General features: G+C 41.3%; 1 protein-coding gene across 1 annotated transcript; it reads left to right on the top strand.

Moving 5' to 3' along the window:
* Positions 1-1155: 1155 nt before the first annotated feature.
* LOC145863029 (uncharacterized) lies at positions 1156-10915 on the top strand. Its single transcript, XM_082968174.1, has 2 exons — positions 1156-1721; positions 8373-10915. Exons 1-2 carry the CDS (start codon positions 1397-1399, stop codon positions 9161-9163), a joined length of 1116 nt encoding a protein of 371 aa, XP_082824300.1. The 5' UTR covers positions 1156-1396; the 3' UTR covers positions 9164-10915.
* The last annotated feature ends 9311 nt before the right edge of the window (positions 10916-20226 follow it).

Raw genomic sequence — 20226 nt, 5'->3', positions numbered from 1 at the left:
CCTTTCCAAATCATGTCTAATCAATTGAATTTACCACAAGTGGACTCCAATCAAGTTGTAGAAACATCTAAAGGATGATCAATGGAAACAGGATGCATCTGAGCAAAGGGTCTGAATACTTAAGTAAATACATTTGCAAAAATGTTTAAAAATAAAAAAGTTTTTGGTTTGTCATTATGAGGTATTGCGTGTAGATTGATGAGGGGGGAAAATTATTCAATTTTAGAATAAGGCTGTAACTTTAAAAAGTGTGGAAAAAGTGAAGGGGTCTGAATACTTAACGAATGCCCTGTATACCACTGGCAGAGTTTTCTACCACTGGCAGAGTTTTCTACCGCTGGCAGTTTTGTACACAGTCATGAGATACGTGGTATAGAAAAGTCCAATCTTAGGAGAGTACATGGGAGGCACTATACTGTGTGTCTGCAGGTGTCTATCTGATCAAAACCACTGATACAGGAGCCCCTCCACCCTCTGGTGGGATGGATCATGTCTACAGAGAAACCTAGATTCAAATACTTAGATGTGTGTGTATTGGGTCTATGTTGTGAAATTGTTAGATATTACTTGTTAGTTATTACTGCACTGTCGGAGCTAGATACACAAGCATTTCAATTCACCCGCAATACCATCTGCTAAACATGTGTATGTGACCAATAAAATGTGATTTGATTTTGATTTCAAATAAACGTCCTATTTATCAAAGGTGCTTTTGGCTGGGGTCAAAATGACTCCAAAGGATTTGAATTTGTTATAAGTCCATTTTGATACAGAAACACTAAACCATGATTTAAATTTATTAAGAACAAGTTGATTGACAAAGTCATGAAAAATTGGTAGAATTGAATAAACCACAATTTGACTATGATCAAAGATATGCCTCTGGGGTCAAAATGATCTATGTCAGAAGTATGGTTCAATGCAAATATGTAGTGGGTGTAAAGTTTGTTTTAAATTCTCACTCATTAAACACGAATCAATCAACACATGCTTCTCTTTGAATGACTTGGTATAATATTTAACGTTTATGAAATAAATGAAAAATAAACATTTGGTTCCTCAACTGCGTTGCCCCCTCCAGTCAGCAGATGGCGATGTGCGTCTTTTAGGTTCAGGCGATTCTGCCAGTGTGACGTATAATCTAGTGGACGGACGCTCCTTCAACAACAACAGCTAGTCAGACACCTCGGTAGCTTTCTAGCAAACATAGCTACAACATTCACGCTCTTTACACTGGTTTGGTGTATATTAGTCGCTGTGTTTAAAACACACTTCTGTCGTATGTACTTGTTGGCCCATTTAATTATATATTTACGTTGTTTGTCAGCTAGCTGGTTTGCTAAGTTAGCTTAGAGCTAGGCTAGTCGCTAATGCTAGCTAGCTAACATCCCCGACCATGAGTTCACTAAACTACTCTCCTCCTGCTAAAGAAAATGTCTGCTGGACGGAGAAAGAAGCTCTAGTGAAAGAGGAGGAGGAGGAGAAAGATGTTACAATACAAAAACAAGTAGAGGGTGAAGCTGTTACCGTGAAAGAAGAAGAGAAAGACGTTACAGTGAAAGAAGAGGAAGACGCGTTCAGAGTGAAAGAGGAGGAGGATGTTACAGTAAAAGAAGAGGCGGCAGAGAAAGAGGAGGCTGTCGTTTTTGGAGTGAAAGAGGAGGGGGAGATGACTGTCACATTGGAGGAAGAAGAGGAGGTTGGAGATCTGTTTAACACCAGTAAGTACCGTCTCTGCAGTCGTTGAACCAATATGCAGTAAAGGGGTTCTACACTTTAATGTTGTTCTGTAGGAATGGCTGAAGCTACACTGTAACGTGTAGAACATCAAGAGTGGACCATCAACAAAACGTTAACAATTGATCAAATGCATCCAATGACTGCCTGAAATACTGTAGTCCTCAATATCTCCTATTAGATTAGCCCAATATGTTCTCTTAAAAGGGGCAATCAGCAGTTGTTACATCCATTTTGGGACTTATACATTAATGATATGTACCCATTGTTTCTTGAAGAAATCATTTATAAATGCCTCATGAGATTAGTTCAACTGTCATACCCCATCAGAACCCAAAATATAGGCTTTTTTTAACTCAAATGTTTGTCAGTAAATATAAACAAACACTGTATATCCTCAAAACATGGTTAAAACTAGAATGTTGATATCATGGATGGTTGCATTTCTCCAGCCCCATCCTTTAGCTTTTTGCCGAACCGGGGTACGTTTTGTTATTGTTTCTACTGCTGATTGCTGCCCCCGTTACTCCTCAAGGTCCAAGGACTGTATGTTATTTTCAGAGGTAGACTGGCTCTGGCAGTTAAAATATTCAATTATTCCATCTAAATGTGAATCGATTCTCAATTGCGACACATTCAAGGAAAATAGGCATGTTTCTCGACTCATACCCTGACTTTAAAAAGGGATTTCGTGAGAATTAGTTTAGGAACTGCGTGTCACAGCATGACAATGTGAACGCGATTGGTCGACAGTCTCTTGGATGGGAGTTATATACGCCCTGACATTTTCTGGAATAGTTTTTATTTGAAAACGTTTTTGTTTACTTGCCTGCCTATTGAATTTGGAATGCACTGTACTGTTCATCTCTGAAACTCACTTAGATAATTCCTTTGATACAGCAGTAGCAAAACAGGGACATAACATCTACAGGGTCCTACAGTAGGTCTATGCTGTTATTAGGTGAAGTTATGGGTCCTACAGTAGGTCTATGTTGTTAGTAGGTGAAGTTATGGGTCCTACAGTAGGTCTATGTTATTGTTAGGTTAAGTTATGGGTCCTACAGTAGGTCTATGTTGTTGTTAGGTGAAGTTATGGGTCCTACAGTAGGTCTATGTTGTTGTTAGGTGATGTTATGGGTCCTACAGTAGGTCTATGTTGTTATTAGGTGAAGTTATGGGTCCTACAGTAGGTCTATGTTGTTATTAGGTAAAGTTTTGGGTCCTACAGTAGGTCTATGTTGTTATTAGGTGAAGTTATGGGTCCTACAGTAGGTCTATGTTATTGTTAGGTGAAGTTATGAGCCAATTTGGCAAACACTTAGTTTAGTTAGTTTTTTCCCCCCAAGATGGCGTAGGAGTGCATACGTGGTTTGTCATCCTCTCGTTTTCTTTTTCGTCTTTTTTTGTATATATTCCAATTTACTTTCAATCTCTTTTACTATTTTTAAATTAAATATACCTTCCGGTAACCCGATGTTAATCTCAATGTGACACGGATCCGCTATTTTTCTTTTAAATATAGCCAAAACATTCATTAGAGGCTAACCAGCTAATTAGCTACTAGCTATTTAGTCATTGTTAGCCACTGCTAGCGGCCTTTACCCTCTGCTCAGGCACCAGCCGCTTTTAGCCTGGATAATACCTGCCAGCCTCGGACTGTTTTTCTCCACTACAACGCCAGATTCCTGCCGTAAACCCTGGAACATTATCCCTGATCATCACAGCTAGCTAGCTGCCACTGAGTGACCCAGCCCCAAAAGCTAGCCCTGAGCCAGGCGCATCTCCCGGCTTGCAAACAAATTTACCACAACTACAATACCTCTTTCACCATTTGGCCCTGTCCCTTCATCGACACGGCGCCCTGCCGTACCACCGCGACTGGTCCGCAGACGTAATTCCATCCGCTGTGCCTTCAACCGGCCTTTGCCGGACGTCGGAGCAGATGCTTCTACTTACCCCGGCCTGCTAACTTTAAACGCCGTGTCTCCCGCTTGCTAGCATAGCAACGACTATCCCGCGGCTTCCCTGTTTAATCTATTGCTGTACACTGGACCCTATGATCATTTAGCTACATAGCTGATGCCTGCTGGACTGTTTATTTATCACGGTACTCCACTTTGTTTACCTTTGTTTATCTGTCGGCCCTAGCCCCGAACTCAGGCCCTGTGTGTAGTTAACCGACCCTCTCTGCCCATTCATCGCCATTTTACCTGTTGTTGTTGTCTTAGCTGATTAACTGTTGTCTTACCTGTTGTTGTCTTAGCTAGCTCTCCCAATCAACACCTGTGATTGCTTTATGCCTCGCTTTATGTCTCTCTCAAATGTCAATATACCTTGTATACTGTTATTTAGGATAGTTATCATTGTTTTAGTTTACTGCGGAGCCCCTAGTCCCACTGTACATGCCTTAGATACCTCCTTTGTCCCACTCCCACACATGCGGTGACCTCACCCAGTATAACCAGCATGTTCAGAGATGCAACCTCTCTTATCATCACTCAGTGCCTCTGGGATCACCTCCACTATACCCGCACCCCACCATAACCCTGTCTGCACATTATGCCCTGAATCTATTCTACCACACCCAGAAATCTGCTCCTTTTATTCTCTGTCCCCAACACACAAGACGACCAGTTTTGATAGACTTTAGCCGTACCCTCATCCTACTCCTCCTCTGTTCCTCTGGTGATGTGGAGGTTAACCCAGGCCCTGCATGTCCCCAGGCACTCTCATTTGTTGACTAATGTAATCGAAAAAGCCTTGGTTTCATGCATGTTGACATCAGAAGCCTCCTCCCTAAGTTTGTTTTACTCAATGCTTTAGCACACTCCGCCAACCCTGATGTCCTTGCCGTGTCTGAATCCTGGCTTAGAAGGCCACCAAAAATTCAGAGATTTCCATACCCAACTACAATATTTTCCGTCAAGATAGAACTGCCAAAGGGGGAGGAGTTGCAATCTACTGCAGAGATAGCTTGCAAAGTTCTGTCATACTTTCCAGGTCCATGCCCAAACAGTTTGAGCTTCTAATTTTAAAAATGAATCTCTCCAGAAAGAAGTCTCTCACTGTTGCCACCTGTTATAGACCCCCCTCAGCTCCCAGCTGTGCCCTGGACACCATATGTGAATTGATTGCCTTCCATCTATCTTCAGAGTTCGTTCTGTTAGGTAACCTAAACTGGGATATGCTTAACACCCCAGCAGTCCTACAATCTAAGCTAGATGCCCTCAATCTCTCACAAATTATCAAGGAACCTACCAGGTACAACCCTAAATCCGTAAACATGGGCACCCTCATAGATATTATCCTGACCAACTTCTCTCCAAATACACCTCTGCTGTTTTCAATCAGGATCGCAGCGATCACTGCCTCATTGCATGCAACCGCTATGGGTCCGCGATCAAATGACCACCCCTCATCACTGTCAAACGCTCCCTAAAACACTTCTGCGAGCAGGCCTTTCTAATCGACCTGGCCCAGGTATCCTGGAAGGATATTGACCTCATCCCGTCAGTCGAGGATGCCTGGTCGTTCTTTAAAAGTAATTTCCTCACCATCTTAAATAAGCATGCCCCTTTCAAAAAATGTAGAACTAAGAACAGATGTAGCCCTTGGTTCACTCCAGACCTGACTGCCCTCGACCAACACAAAAACATCCTGTGGTGGACTGCACTAACATCGAATAGTCCGAGCGATATGCAACTTTTCAGAGAAGTCAAGAACCAATACACACAGTCAGTTAGGAAAGCAAAAGCTAGCTTTTTCAAACAGAAGTTTGCATCCTGTAGCTCTAACTCCAAAAAGTTTTGGGACACTGTAAAGTCCATGGAGAATAAGAGCACCTCATCCCAGCTGCCCACTGCACTGAGGCTAGGAAACACTGTCACGACCGATAAATCCATGATAATCGAGAATTTCAATAAGCATTTCTCTACAGCTGGCCATGCTTTTCTCCTGGCAACCCCAACCCCGGCCAACAGCTCACCACCCCCCGCAGCTACTTGCCCAAACCTCTCCAGCTTCTCCTTCACCCAAATCCAGATAGCTGATGTTCTGAAAGAGTTGCAAAACCTGGACCCTCTCTTTCTAAAATTATCCGCCGCCATTGTGGCAACCCCTATTACTAGTCTGTTCAACCTCTCTTTCGTATCGTCTGAGATTCCTAAAGATTGGAACGCTTCCGCGGTCATCCCCCTCTTCAAAGGAGGTGACACTCTAGACCCAAACTGTTACAGACCTATATCCATCCTGCCCTGCCTTTCTAAGTTAACAGATCGCTGACCATTTTGAATCCCACCGTACCTTCTCCGCTGTGCAATCCAGTTTCCGAGCTGGTCACGGGTGCACCTCAGCCACGCTCAAGGTACTAAATGATATCATAACCGCCATCGATAAAAGACAGTACTGTGGAGCCGTCTTCATCAATCTGTTTAAGGCTTTCGACTTTGTCAATCACCGTATTCTTATCGGCAGACTTGGTTTCTCAAATGACTGACTCGCCTGGTTCACCAACTACTTCTCAGAGTTCAGTGTGTCAAATCGGAGGGCCTGTTGTCCGAACCTCTGGCAGTCTCTATGGAGGTACCACAGGGTTCAATTCTCGGACCGACTCTTTTCTCTGTTCAACGATGTTGCTCTTGCTGCGGGTGATTCCTTGATCCACCTCTACGCAGACTACACCATTCTGTATACATCTGGCCCTTCTTTGGACACTGTGTTAACAAACCTCCAAACGAGCTTCAATGCCATACAACACTCCACCCGTGGCCTCCAACTGCTCTTAAACACTAGTAAAACTAAATGTATGCTCTTCAACCGATCACTACCCTCCCGTCCAGCATCGCTACTCTGGACGTTTCTGACTTAGAATATGTGGACAAATTTGTGGACAACTATAAATACCTAGGTGTCTGGCTACACAGTAAACTCTCCTTCCAGACTAATATTAATCATCTCCAATCCAAAATTAAATCTAGAATCGGCTTCCTATTTCGCAAACAAAGCCTCCTTCACTCACGCTGCCAAACATACCCTCGTAAAACTGACTATCTTATAGATCCTTGACTTCGGCGATGTCATTTTCAAAATAGCCTCCAACACTCTACTCCAGCAAACTGGATGCAGTCTATCACAGTGCCATCCGTTTTGTCACCAAAGCCCCATGTACCACCCACCACTGCGACCTGTATGCTCTTGTCGGCTGGCCCTCGCTACATATTCGTCGCCAAACCCACTGGCTCCAGGTCATTTATAAGTCTTTGCTAGGCCGCCTTAACTCAGCTCATTAGTCACCATAGCAACACCCACCCATAGCATGCACTCCAGAAGGTATATCTCACTGGTCATCCCCAAAACCAACACCTACTTTGGCCACCTTTTCTTCCAGTTCTCTGCTGCCAGTGACTGGAACGAATTGCAAAAATCACTGAAGTTGGAGACTTATATCTCCCTCACTAACTTTAAGCATCAGCTATCTGAGCAGCTTACCGATCGCTGCAGCTGTACACAGCCCATCTGTAAATAGCCCATCCAACTGCCTACCTCATCCCCATGTTTTTATTTACTTTTCTTGCTCACACCAGTATTTCTAACTATGTGTTGTTGTATGTGTCGCACTGCTTTGCTTTATCTTGGCCAGGTCGCAGTTGTAAATGAGAACTTGTTCTCAACTGGCCACCTGGTTAAATAAAGGTGAATAATAATCACATGTTCAACTATCATCAGCTGATCCAGGAAATCATTTTCTGAATGCCAGTCAAATGACAAACATCACGACATTTGTGAGGTTTGGGTACTACAGTAGGTCTATGTTATTGTTAGGTGAAGTTATGGGCCAATTTGGGAAACACTTAGTGTACAACCCCTCATTGTCAGGCTGATGGAAAAGCTAGCCAAAGAGCATTTTATTGTTTGAAGTGTTTTTTAAGTATAAAGCGGTTGATTTGCGATGATGACACAACCATTATATTAAACAGAACATTCAAACGAGCCTTACAATTATAATCCAAAGTAGTGTGAAATGTACTCATAAGCAACCTGGAAATGGAGGTTACTCCCCTGAGTTTTTCCCCATTCACATTCAGAATACATTGTGAAAAACTAAAATCTTTTCTCACCATTTTTGCTCCAGGCAGATATAGTACATCCGTAACTAGTGGTTTCCTCATTACCAGATATACTGCATCCATAACTAGTGTTTTCCTCATTACCAGATATACTACATCCATAACTAGTGGTTTCCTCATTACCAGATATACTACATCCATAACTATCGGTTTCCTTATTAGCAGGGAGGAGTTTCTACAACCAAATTGCATGTGCATCGCCCTCGTGCCGCAATTTTATTAAACACAGAAAGGGGCCTATATTGGAGACCAAATGTCGTCTGGCACACTGCTTAGTGTTTCAGCAACTTATTTCTAGCCTACAATCATCGATTTCACTACTAATGTGAAAACAAGACAAAATATGACTATTCTTGATCATTTTAAGACATTTGTCCAACAGTTTTAACATGACATTACAGACGTCAATTGTTGTACAACATTATGGCTACAGTGTTGGCATCATCCTTTTATAGGGATTACTGCTGTTGTGGGCCTTTAACCATCTGTCTGACTTTGTTGTTCACACAGGAGAGATACGGGACTATCGTGGATCCTCTCGGGATCCTCAACAACCTCATGATGCTGACGAGGCAGAGAAGAGTCTCTCCAGATCAAAACACCTCAAGAAACACCTGCACAGATCCACAGGGAAGAGAACTCACTGCTGCTCTGACTGTGGGAAGAGATTCACCTCATCAGGCATTAAAATTCATCAGAGAATCCACACAGGAGAGAAATCTTATAGCTGTGATCAATGTGGGAAGAGATTCACCTCTTCATCAGGCATTAAAATTCATCAGAAAATCCACACAGGAAAGAAATATTTTAGCTGTGGTCAATGTGGGAAGAGTTTTACTCGGTCAACCAGCCTCATATCACACCAGAGAATACACACAAGAGAGAAACCTTTTAGCTGTACTCAATGTGGGAAACGTTTTACAACATCTGGCCATCTGACTCGACACCAGAGAATACACACAGGAGTGAAATCTTATAGCTGTGATCAATGTGGGAGGAGTTTTACTACATCTTGCTCTCTGACTCTACACCAGAGAATACACACAGGAGAGAAACCTTATAGCTGTGATCAATGTGGGAAGAGTTTTGCTGCATCTGGCTCTCTGACTCGACACCAGAGAAGACACACAGGAGAGAAACCTTATAGGTGTGGTCAATGTGGGAAGAGTTTTACTACATCTGGCTGTCTGACTCGACACCAGAGAACACACACAGGAGAGAAACCTTATAGCTGTGATCAGTGTGACAAGAGATTCTCCGGTAAAAGACATCTGATCAAACATCAGAAAATACATGAATGAGTTGTTTCATGATATCAATGATATAATGTCACAATGTAGAATGTTTTAACATTGTAGTAGGAGTATTTTAATAGTGTCACAATGTAGAACCCTAAACGTTTGTCCCCTGTTCTATTGATTTCAACATGATATGGATATTAGCCTCAGGGGGAAAATCCAGGCTCTGAAATGGAAGAGCACTATTTATGAGATTTAATAAAAAGTGACTATCAAAAAAAGAGTTGTGTTACACTTACCATGTTGGTTACGCACTTGAATCAAAATGTATCTGGCTGTTTTCTACAAATTGTCCTCTAACCAGGGATGTACACATTATTCCCAGATTCCGTGTGGTTTTTGAGCTGTTAGTTTTAACAGGATGTGCAACCTCATCTCCCTCCTCTTGCACAATTGATTTCAACATGATATCGATGAGTGATGACAAATAAGTGTTGTGTTCCTCTGTTTAGGGACCCTTAAATTTAAATGCATCACTCCAAAATGTAGCTGACTGTCTTCTGCAGGTTGTCCTCTAACCAGTGAGGTAAAAGATATCTCCATTTCCATGTGTTTTTTGTTTTGTTGTGTTAGTTTCAGGAGCAGGTTCAACCTGATTTCCCCCCTAATGGATATAAGATTTGTGTTTTGCGTTTAGCTATTGCGTTGCTATGGATCTTTATTTATTTTGACTGCACGTTTTTCCGTATTGGAGATGAGTTTTGTTTGGGCTCGTTCCAAGGAGACGAGAGTTCTAGAAGCTAGTGAGTTTTAGGAAGACGAGAGTTCTAGAAGCTAGTGGGATTTAGAAAGAGGAGAGTTCTAGAATCTAGTGAGTTTTAGGAAGACGAGTGTTCTAGAAGCTAGTGGGATTTAGGATTCTATAGAAAGAAAGAGAAACAAATAATACTACTGTATATTATTATTTAGAAATACCTGTTTTTTTCTTGTTTTTAATTGTTGACATCCAGTAGACACCATGTTTATATTGGTGAAGGTGAATCATTGTAGTTGATTATAATGTGAAATGGAAGTTGTTTTCTGTTGGTGGTGAGCAAACTTTTCCAACAAAAATATAGGATATATTTGTTATCTTAAGGGGGAAGGTGTTACAGGCTTTGGTTTTTCCATTTATGTTTTGAGGTTGGACTTTAGCAGGTATAGCTCGTTAGCACGTCTAGCTCGTTAGCAGGTATAGCTCGTTAGCACGTAGGACGCACTGATTGGTGTCACCTCGTTAGTCAGTATGTGTTACACCTGTGCTGGCTTGTCCATCTCGTTAGTGGGAAGGTGTTTCACCTGAGCTGGTCCAGGTTCTATTTAAGAGTGCCTGGCCCAGTGCTCCAGTTGTCTTGATACATGTGGAGAGTCAACACCTTTAGTTGCTCCACCTTTTTGGTTTGCTTCCTGTCTTTAAGTTTGGTGGGGTTTTTTCTTTTGTTTGTCTCTTCTTGGGCAGATTTAGTGGGTCTCATGGTGGGTGTCTTTTATGTCCCAGTTGTTGTTACTAGTCAACTTTCAGTGGACACCCCCATAGTTTCTTTCAGAGCCCCTCCTAAAAACATGCTTATATTATGGGTTGGATGTTGCATCCAATTAATATTTTAATCAATGGATTTTCCTTCGTCTTTCAGTTGTTAATCTTATGTTTGTTGTGGTAAATATTTCTGTTTAGTTTTATTTTTTTTCCTGTGAAGCATCCATGTCTGAAATGTGCTGTATAAATAAAGCTTGATTTGAACATATTGCAAAATAAATTAACCCAATGACTGACAATCAACAGACTCTTGCAAAACCAATACGTATCTTGGTCCATCTTATTATGAAAAAAGTATAAATTCAGTATCTCTCCCACTATGTCAAAATAGTGCTGGTATGTACATTTAGTATCACTTTTCAACCAACCCAGTGCATTTGTTGAAGATAAATGTTTAATTCAATATGTCAAAGGATTCAACTACTGCAAACCAAAACAAACAAATGGATCAACCAGATCAATCCCACTTTTCCAGCCTGCTGAAGGCGTGGTGGAGTGGTAAACACCACCCCCGGCTACCAGGGGCTTGAGGTGGTCTCCCACAGCTCTGATTATGTCATGTTCTGTGGCCTTGCTGTTCCATTTCTTGAGTGTCCCTGCAACACAGAAACACATTTAGTCATATTATATATAACACTCAAAGTAATGGATATGGAGCATCTATGGCCTCAGTTACACCTGGCACCTAAATGTGACTTCTGTCATCTGATCACTCCAAGCTGCATTAGGTTTAGATCTGTCAGGATGGGCATTGTGTTCGGAATTTGAGTCTGGCCACTGAAGATGCATAAGCAATGTAAAGAGATGGGGTGAATGAGTGGGGAAAAGTACATTTTACACAAATGACCTTCATAATATCAAAGAACAAATGTGTGTGTCTGAGGGGAAATTAACTTTCACACAGCCCAAAGGGTTGAGAAATTACACCAATATCAGTGGACAATTTGCACTAATGTAAATAAACATAATGATGGAACATATTCCCTTTAGCTGACGTGATGAACCACAATAGGGACATAAATATTTACCATCTAAACCATGTGTGACCTCTCACCTCTCTGGCTGTAGAAGTGTTCTTCCTAACCAGTCCCTCAACAGCTCTCTGACTGAGCTCCACCCTCACTGGGTCTTCAGAGGAGAGGAAGGCTGAGGAGGGATGGAAGGATGAATGGATGGATCAGTCAGTCAATAAAGTGTAGAGCTGCTGTCTGACAAAATCGCTATTTTAGTAGTTCATTAAAGTAAATAAGGCTTTATGACTGCTGAATACCAACTATCAATCACTTAGATCATGTATTTTCAGGTAGAGATACATCCTTGGGACGTCCACAGCCCATTGAAGTTGACATTTAAAATGGTTAAGGTTAGGGTTTAGGATAGGGATGTCCCAAGGATCCCAGATAGCATTGACCATCGTGCATTCTTCTGTCTCTTTTTCATAGCAGGTGTAAAATAAACACAGACAAGACAAGTAGGCACGCAGTGCATTATGGTCATTGTAGTTTAAAAATAGCATCTAATTATCTAGGGTGACCATACGTCCTCTTTTTCCCGGACATGTCCTCTTTTGGACCTAAAAAAATGCGTCCGGCCGGCATTTCTAAATCGCCCAAAGTATCCGGGATTCGGCTTTTGCTTCCTACAGTCGCCATGCTTTGTGTGCGTTTTTGGGGTTTTGCATTGCTTTGACCTTTTTCAAGCGCTCGTACTAAGACCGAAGCAATTGTTAACGCTGTGATAGCACCACATTCTGTCGACATAGCTCAGAAAGCACTAGAAGACATACCTTACTGTGGTGTTTCTACTGATGGGAGCAATCACGGTGCTGTGAAAATATTCCCTCTGCTTATTCAGTATTTTGATTGGAAGAATGGTGGCGTGCAAAGTAAATTAGTCGAAGTTAAAAACACTCCAAATGAGACAGCTGATACGATCGCGCAATACATCAAAGAAACACTGGAAAATAATGGGATTTTTTCCAAATATATTGCATTTACAGTAGGGTGACCATACGTCCTCTTTTTCCCGGACAAGTCCTCTTTTTTGAAAACTAAAATTTGGTCACCCTAAATTATGCCAATCTGTATGTGGGGTTGTTAGAGAAGAATGTGATTGTCAGTCCTAACAATCCATTCTAGCACCTCACCAGGCTCTGAAAAAGGCTTCACTGATAACGTGTTCCATCTATTCCAGGGGACAGCAGAGGAACTTCATCGATTCCACTCCTTCATCAATACAAGCAGTGAACATCTGATATTCACCCTCACCTTTGATGCGCATGAAACAAGTTACCCGATGGTTGGATGATACTGTTCTCGTCAATCATCTTAAATACTTAAACTGGAAATCAACCAATCCTCCATTGTTAACGCAGTGGAAAGGTCAAATGCTTTATTATCTACACATGTAAAGTGGGTGACGGAGAGAAATAAAATGGTTAGGTTATGGTAAAGTTTATAAAAAATAGAATAAAATATTTTTCCCAAAAATTGTTTTAAGTCCCAATGCAAAGTTACACCTCTGTTCTATTTTTGGAGTTATTACGTAAAACCAATAAGAATTCAGAAGAATGATAAAGTCCGGTGTGATGTAGTGTGGAGGACCAGCCTATTCCCTATGATGTAAACTACAACAGAAATAACTTAAAATGTATAACTTCAAATTAAACCATTCGTTTGCACTCATGACTTGAGTGATTAAAGTAAACAAACGTTTTGGAAATACATAACGCTATCTAACCAAATATCAAAGAATGTTAGCTATATGCAGTTATCTTAGCCAGCCAGCTAACATTAGCTATTTAGCCAACTAGTTATGGTCAGCGAGCTGGAGCCCAACTACCAGAGACCAGTTAGAACCCGATTAACAAAACCCAACTAAAACATAACTGCAGATCAAAAGAGCAGAGACATACAGAATGATGGCTGGGAAATTCCTCAACATCCAAAATAGATAGATTCCAGAAGTCAGTCAGCTAGTGCGCTAGCAGTAAACCAAGGTGGAAAAAGTGACAAAACTCCCGTAGTCGACTTCACAGAGAATATGTTGAAAAGTAGTGATGGGGAAACAAAGCTTCCTGAAGCATTGACGCTTTTCAGCCTGTTGTGTCAACAAAAAAAAAACGAGCAAGCAGGTTGATATCCTCTGTCGTTTTGAACCCACGGCAAGAGGCACCAGAGCCTACTGTGCTAACGGGTTCCCTCTAGATAACACAACCACACAGTTCATGAAAAGCATGAGGTGTGACTAACGTTTGCAAGCTTGAGCTAGATATCGAGCTAGCGTGACCTTCCTGGTCCCTCAAGTCAGCGAGTCAACACAGGAAGGAGCAATGAATGGATAGTTCATTTATTTCCAAAGCTGCAATGATGGTACACACAGTATGTATGAATGATCAGTAGTGACGGGATATAAATAGCACTCCCACACAGTATAGATGATATACAGTTTATGATGTAATGTCAACTTTATACATTTCTATGCCAGGACCATTCAATTTTCAACTCACCGACAGCAATTCTCCATAAATCCGATGTGGATTACCAAGAATCCCGAAATAAATTAATACATATTAATACATAAATTAATACATAGGTCAAGCCCGCCTTATCTCAGCTAATTGGTCACCATAGCAGCACCAACCGGTAGCACGAGCTCCAGCAGGTATATTTCACTGGTCATCCCCAAAGCCAACACCTCTTTGGCTGCCTTTCCTTCCAGTTCTCTGCTGCCAATGACTGGAACGAATTGCAAAAATCACTGAAGCTGGAGACTCATATCTCGCTCACTAACTTTAATTAAGCACCAGCTGTCAGAGCAGCTCACAGATCACTGCACCTGTACATAGCCCATCTGTAAACAGTTGAAGTAGGAATTTTACATACACTTAGGTTGGAGTCATTAAAACTCATTTTTCAACCACTCCATACATTTCTTCTTAACAGACTATAGTTTTGGCAAGTTGGTTAGGACATCTGCTTTGTGCACAACACAAGTCATTTTTCCAACAATTGTTAACAGACAGATTATTTCACTTATAATTCACTGTATCGCAATTCCAGTGGGTCAGAAGTTTACATCCACAAGGTTGTTTGTGCCTTTAAACGGCTTGGAAAATTCCAGAAAATGATGTCATGGCTTTAGAAGCTTCTGATAGGCTAATTGACATCATTTGAGTCAATTGGAGGTGTACCTGTGGATGTATTTCAAGGCCTACCTTCAAACTCAGTGCCTCTTTGCTTGACATCATGGGAAAATCAAAAGAAATCAGCCAGGACCTCAGAAAAAAAATTGTAGACCTCCACAAGTCTGGTTCATCCTTGGGAGCAAATTCCAAACGCCTGAAGGTACCACGTTCATCTATATAAGCAATAGTACGCAAGTATAAACCCCATGGGACCACGCAGCCTTCATACCGCTCAAGGAAGGAGACGCGTTCTGTCTCCTAGAGATGAACGTACATTGGTGCGAAAAGTGCAAATCATTCCCAGAACAACAGCAAAGGACCTTGTGAAGATGCTGGAGGAAACAGGTACAAATGTATTTATATCCACAGTAAAATGAATCCTATATCGTCATAAACTGAAAGGCCACTCAGCAAGGAAGAATCCACTGCTCCAAAACCGCCATAAAAAAGCCAGACTACGGTTTGCAACTGCACATGGGGACAAAGATCGTACTTTTTGGAGAAATTACCTCTGGTCTGATGAAACTGTTTGGCCGTAATGACCATCATTATGTTTGGAGGAAAAAGGGGTAGGCTTGCAAGCCGAAGAACACCATCCCAACCATGAAGCACGGGGGTGACAGCATCATGTTGTTGGGGCTCTTTGCTGCATTAGGGACTGGGTGCACTTTACAAAATAGATGGCATCATGAGGGAGGAAAATGATGTGGATATATTGAAGCAACATCTCAAGACATCAGTCAGGAAGTTAAAGCTTGTTCGCAAATCGGTCTTTCAAATGGAGAATGACCCCAAGCACACTTCCAAATTTGTGGCAAAACGGCTTAAGGACAACGAAGTCAAGGTATTGGAGTAGCCATCACAAAGCTCTGACCTCAATCCTATACAAAATTTGTGGGCAGAACTGAAAAAGCGTGCGCGAGCAAGGAAGCCTACAAACCTGACTCAGTTACACCAGCTCTGTCAGAAGGAATGGGCCAAGATTCATCCAACTTATTGTGGGAAGCTTGTGGAAGGCTACCTGAAACGTTTGACCCAAGTTAAACAATTTAAAGGCAATGCTAACAAAATACTAATTGAGTGTATGTAAACTTCTGACCCAATGGGAATGTGATGAAAGAAATTAAAGCTGAAATAAATAATTCTATCTACTATTATTCTGACATTTCACATTCTTAAAATAAAGTGTTGATCCTAACTGACCTGAGACAGGGAATTTTTACTAGGAGTAAATGTCAGGAATTGTGAAAAACTGAGTTTAAATATATTTGGCTAAGTGTATGTAAACTTCCGACTTCAACTGTACCTCATCGCCATATTGTTATTTATTGTTTTGCTCCTTTGCACCCCAGTATCTCTACTTGCACATCCATCTTCTGCACATCTATCACTCCAGTGTTTAATTGCTAAATTGTAATTACTTCGTCACTACGGCCTATTTATTGCCTTACCTCCCTAATCTTACCTCATTTGCAGACACTGCATATAGACTTTTCTATTGTGTAATTGACTGTACGTTTGTTTATTCCATGTGTAACTCTGTGTTGTTGTTTGTGTCACACTGCTTTGCTTTATCTTGGCCAGGTCGCAGTTGTAAATGAGAACTTGTTCTAAAACTGGCCTATCTGGTTAAATAAAGGTGAACTAAAATGTAAAAAAATATATAAATATGTGATAATTCAAAAACATAACTGGTTGTGCTTATAGGTAACCAGATCTTCAATACAACTAGGTTTCTAAGTCTTTAAACATACTGTGTCGTTACGCTGGTGAGTAAAAAGTCACGCTTCCGACACTTTAACTGAAAATAAAATAAACATTTTAATCAACTGCGTTACCCACTCCTGTCAGCAGATGGCGGTCTGGGAATTTAAGGTAATGCTGTTGGTGTGACGAATAATGTAGTGGACGGAACGCTTCTTTCAACAGCAGCAACAGTTATTCAGCCACCTCGGTAGCTTGCTAGACAAAATAGCCGAACCAATAAAGCTCTTTAGACGCTTTCGTGTATATTAGTCACTGTGTTTTAAACTCACTTCTGTCGTCTAGTTAGTTATCCGATTTAATTTCATATTTACGGTGTTGTTGTTATTAGTCAGCTAGCGGGCTGGTTAAGTTAGCATTAGCCTAGCTAGCTAACATCTCCGACCATGAGCTCACTTAGCTACTCTCCTCCTGTTAAAGAAGAGGTCTGCTGGACGGAGAAAGAAGCTCTCGTCAAAGAGGAGGAGGGGGAGGCTGTTTCAATACAAAGACAAGTAGAGGGTGAGGCTGTTACCGTGAAAGAAGAAGAGAAAGACATTTCAGTGAAAGAAGAGGAAGACGCGTTCAGAGTGAAAGAGGAGGAAGATGTTACAGTAAAAGAAGAGGAGGCAGAGAAAGAGGAGGATGCAGTTTTTGGAATGAAAGAGGAGGAGATGACTGTTACATCCAAAAAGGAGGAAGAAGAAGAGGAGGAAACTGTTTCCCAAATGCATCTTAAGGCGTCCAATGGTTCTAACGGTGAACTTAGCCTTAAAAGAGCCTTTGGTTGCGCTTAGTGTAGACTCTTGCTGCGTTGTTGAACCCCATCCTTGAAACATCCTGCAGAGCAGCAGACTTCTCCTCTGGCACACGGTGGCGAGCTGCAGATCCCCTCCTGGTCCTCATGTCCATCCTCATGAAGTTACGCAGGACACAGGTAGCCTTCACACACCTGAATTCCTCCAGGAGGCAGTCCCAGATGACCCTGGTCACCCAACCTTGCAGTGCCCTACACGTTAACTGTAGGCGATCGTTTTGAAGGAATCTCCAGTTACAAGGTATCTGTAGGAATATGGAAGACAATGTAATTATTAGACTGTTACATCACCAGGTCATTGTGGATTACTAAAGTATAATATCCCTGATAACAAATCATGATAACATTGGATTGATAGATGCATGGGCACACATATGTACATGTGTAGCATATCAAGGACAGCATCACAAATGAATACATAAATACCACTTGAAGCTTGATGATGAGTTGATCATTTGAATCAGCTGTGCAGTGTGAAGGCAAAAACAAAGATGTGCCCCTCTTTGAGTCCCCAGGACTGAGAACCACTGCTCTTCATTGGGACCTCTTCATATGTAGACTGGCTTTCATAGAGCTCTTTATCTGAGGACAGAAAACCTCACAAGAAACAGACTTCATTATAGTCAAATTACACCACACTGAATATTATGTTACTATTATCTCCGTCCTCACTTCTAGGGACAGGAACTACACAAAAGTACCTGCCCTATCCAGAATAGCCTCCTCTCTCACTGACAGTTGGGGCTGCTATCCTTTCACCCTCCTCCATGGCTGTTAGCTAGCTACCTACAAATGCTTTTGGAGTTTGTTTTTTACAGTGATAAATACATCAAGATAGCTAGCTAATATGAAGTTAGGTAGCTGGTGATATTTAATTAACTTCGATAGATTGATAGATATCTATCTATACAGTATTTGAAGTTGGCTAGGTGGCTAGCTCTTTTAGCAGCTCATTTGAGTTAGCCTGCACTGTAGCTAGTTAGCTAATAATACATAGTTTTTTTTACATTTTCAAAATCTATTTACTTACTTGAATAGGTTCTCCCAGCCATGTGGACAATTGGAAACAGGGCAGCAAAGTTTGTCAGCAGAGCGTTTTAGAGGCTTTTACTATTGAACTATGTACCCATTTAATAACCAGAACTTCATACAAACTTGCTCTGCTGAATTCTTGACGGAGTCACAATGGGCGGCCTAAGCGGCATCTAGTCCATCTGCTGACTGGACGCAGTTCAGTAAAATGTACATTTTATTTTCAGACAACAAGTTAAAGTATAGGAAGCATGAGTTTTTACTCAGCAGTGTAACAACACAGTGTGGTTAAAGACTTAGTAATTTAGTTGTAGTCACGATCTGGTTACCTATGAGTACAAACAATTATGTTTTTGCGTTATTACATATTTCTTAATTTTTTTCTGGATATCTTCTAAACTATCCACAATGCAGTATTTCTCAACGTCATATGGAGGATCTACTCTGTGCTACAGAGTTTGTATGCTAGCTCGGTAGCTAGCTCCAGCTTGTCAGCATTAGCCACACCTCATGCGTTTCATATACTGTGTGGTTGTGTTTTCTAGTGGGAACCCATGAGTGCCAACGATTGGTTTAGTATGAAGTTATACATTTGAAGTTATTTCTGTTGTAGTTTACATCATAGGGAATAGGCTGGTCCTCCATATTACATCACACCTGACTTTGGCATTCTTCTGAATTCTGATTGGTTTCATGTAATAACTCTAAAAATAGAGCAGTGAGGTGTAACTTTGCATTGGGACTTAAAAATATTTTATTTTATAAACAATAAACAATAAAAAACATACACAACAACATCATACAAACATTAACTACATCACACCTGCCCAGACCCACTAGAACACACTCCCATCTCCAATACCTACAGTGGGGGAAAAAAGTATTTGACAAATCTGACAAAGAAAGGATCTGTCACGTCCTGACCAGTATAAGGGTTATTTGTTATTGTAGTTTGGTCAGGACGTGGCAGAGGGTATTTGTTTTATGTGGTTCGGGGTGGTGGTTTAATTAGTAGGGCGTTTGATTTATTATTTCTGGGTTTTTGGGTAATGTTCTATGTTTGTATTTCTATGTGGTCTCTGGTCTTTTGTATTTCTATGTCTGGTTTATTGGGGTTGGACTCTCAATTGGAGGCAGGTGTTTTCTCGTTGCCTCTGATTGGGAGTCCTATATATGGGTATGTGTTTGGTTTAGTGTTTGTGGGAGATTGTTTCTTGTTTTGCGTGTGTGAGCCTGACAAGACTGTTTTGTTGATCGTTCGTTCTTATTTTGTTATTTTGGTGTTTTCTTGGTTCAAAATAAAATACAAGATGAGCATCCACATTCCTGCTGCGTTTTGGTCCTCCATTCCCGACGACAACCATTACAGGATCAGTCTATAATTTTAATGGTAGGTTTATTTGAACAGTGAGAGACAGAATAACAACAAAAATATCCAGAAATACAAATGTCAGAAATGTTATAAAATGATTTGCATTTTAATGAGGGAAATAAGTATTTGACCCCCTCTCAATCAGAAAGATTTCTGGCTCCCAGGTGTGTTTTATACAGGTAACGAGCTGAGATTAGGAGCACACTCTTAAAGGGAGTGCTCCTAACCGCAGCTTGTTACCTGTAAAAAAGACACCTGTCCACAGAAGCAATCAATCAGATTCCAAACTCTCCACCATGGCCAAGACCAAAGAGCTCTCCAAGGATGTCAGGGACAAGATTGTAGACCTACACTTGGCTGGAATGGGCTACAAGACCATCGCCAAGCAGCTTGGTGAGAA

The sequence above is a fragment of the Salmo salar genome, chromosome 02 (assembly GCF_965601325.2).
Source record: "Salmo salar chromosome 02, fSalSal1, whole genome shotgun sequence".
Taxonomy (NCBI): domain Eukaryota; kingdom Metazoa; phylum Chordata; class Actinopteri; order Salmoniformes; family Salmonidae; genus Salmo; species Salmo salar.
Note: the sequence above shows the minus strand (reverse complement) of the source record. Positions and strands in the feature narration are given on the sequence as shown.

Coding starts and splice junctions, on each gene's coding strand:
- LOC145863029 (XM_082968174.1), top strand. CDS start 1,397: ATGAGTTCACTAAACTACTCTCCTCCTGCTAAAGAAAATGTCTGCTGG. Junction 1,722..8,372: donor TGGAGATCTGTTTAACACCA/GTAAGTACCGTC, acceptor TTGTTCACACAG/GAGAGATACGGGACTATCGT.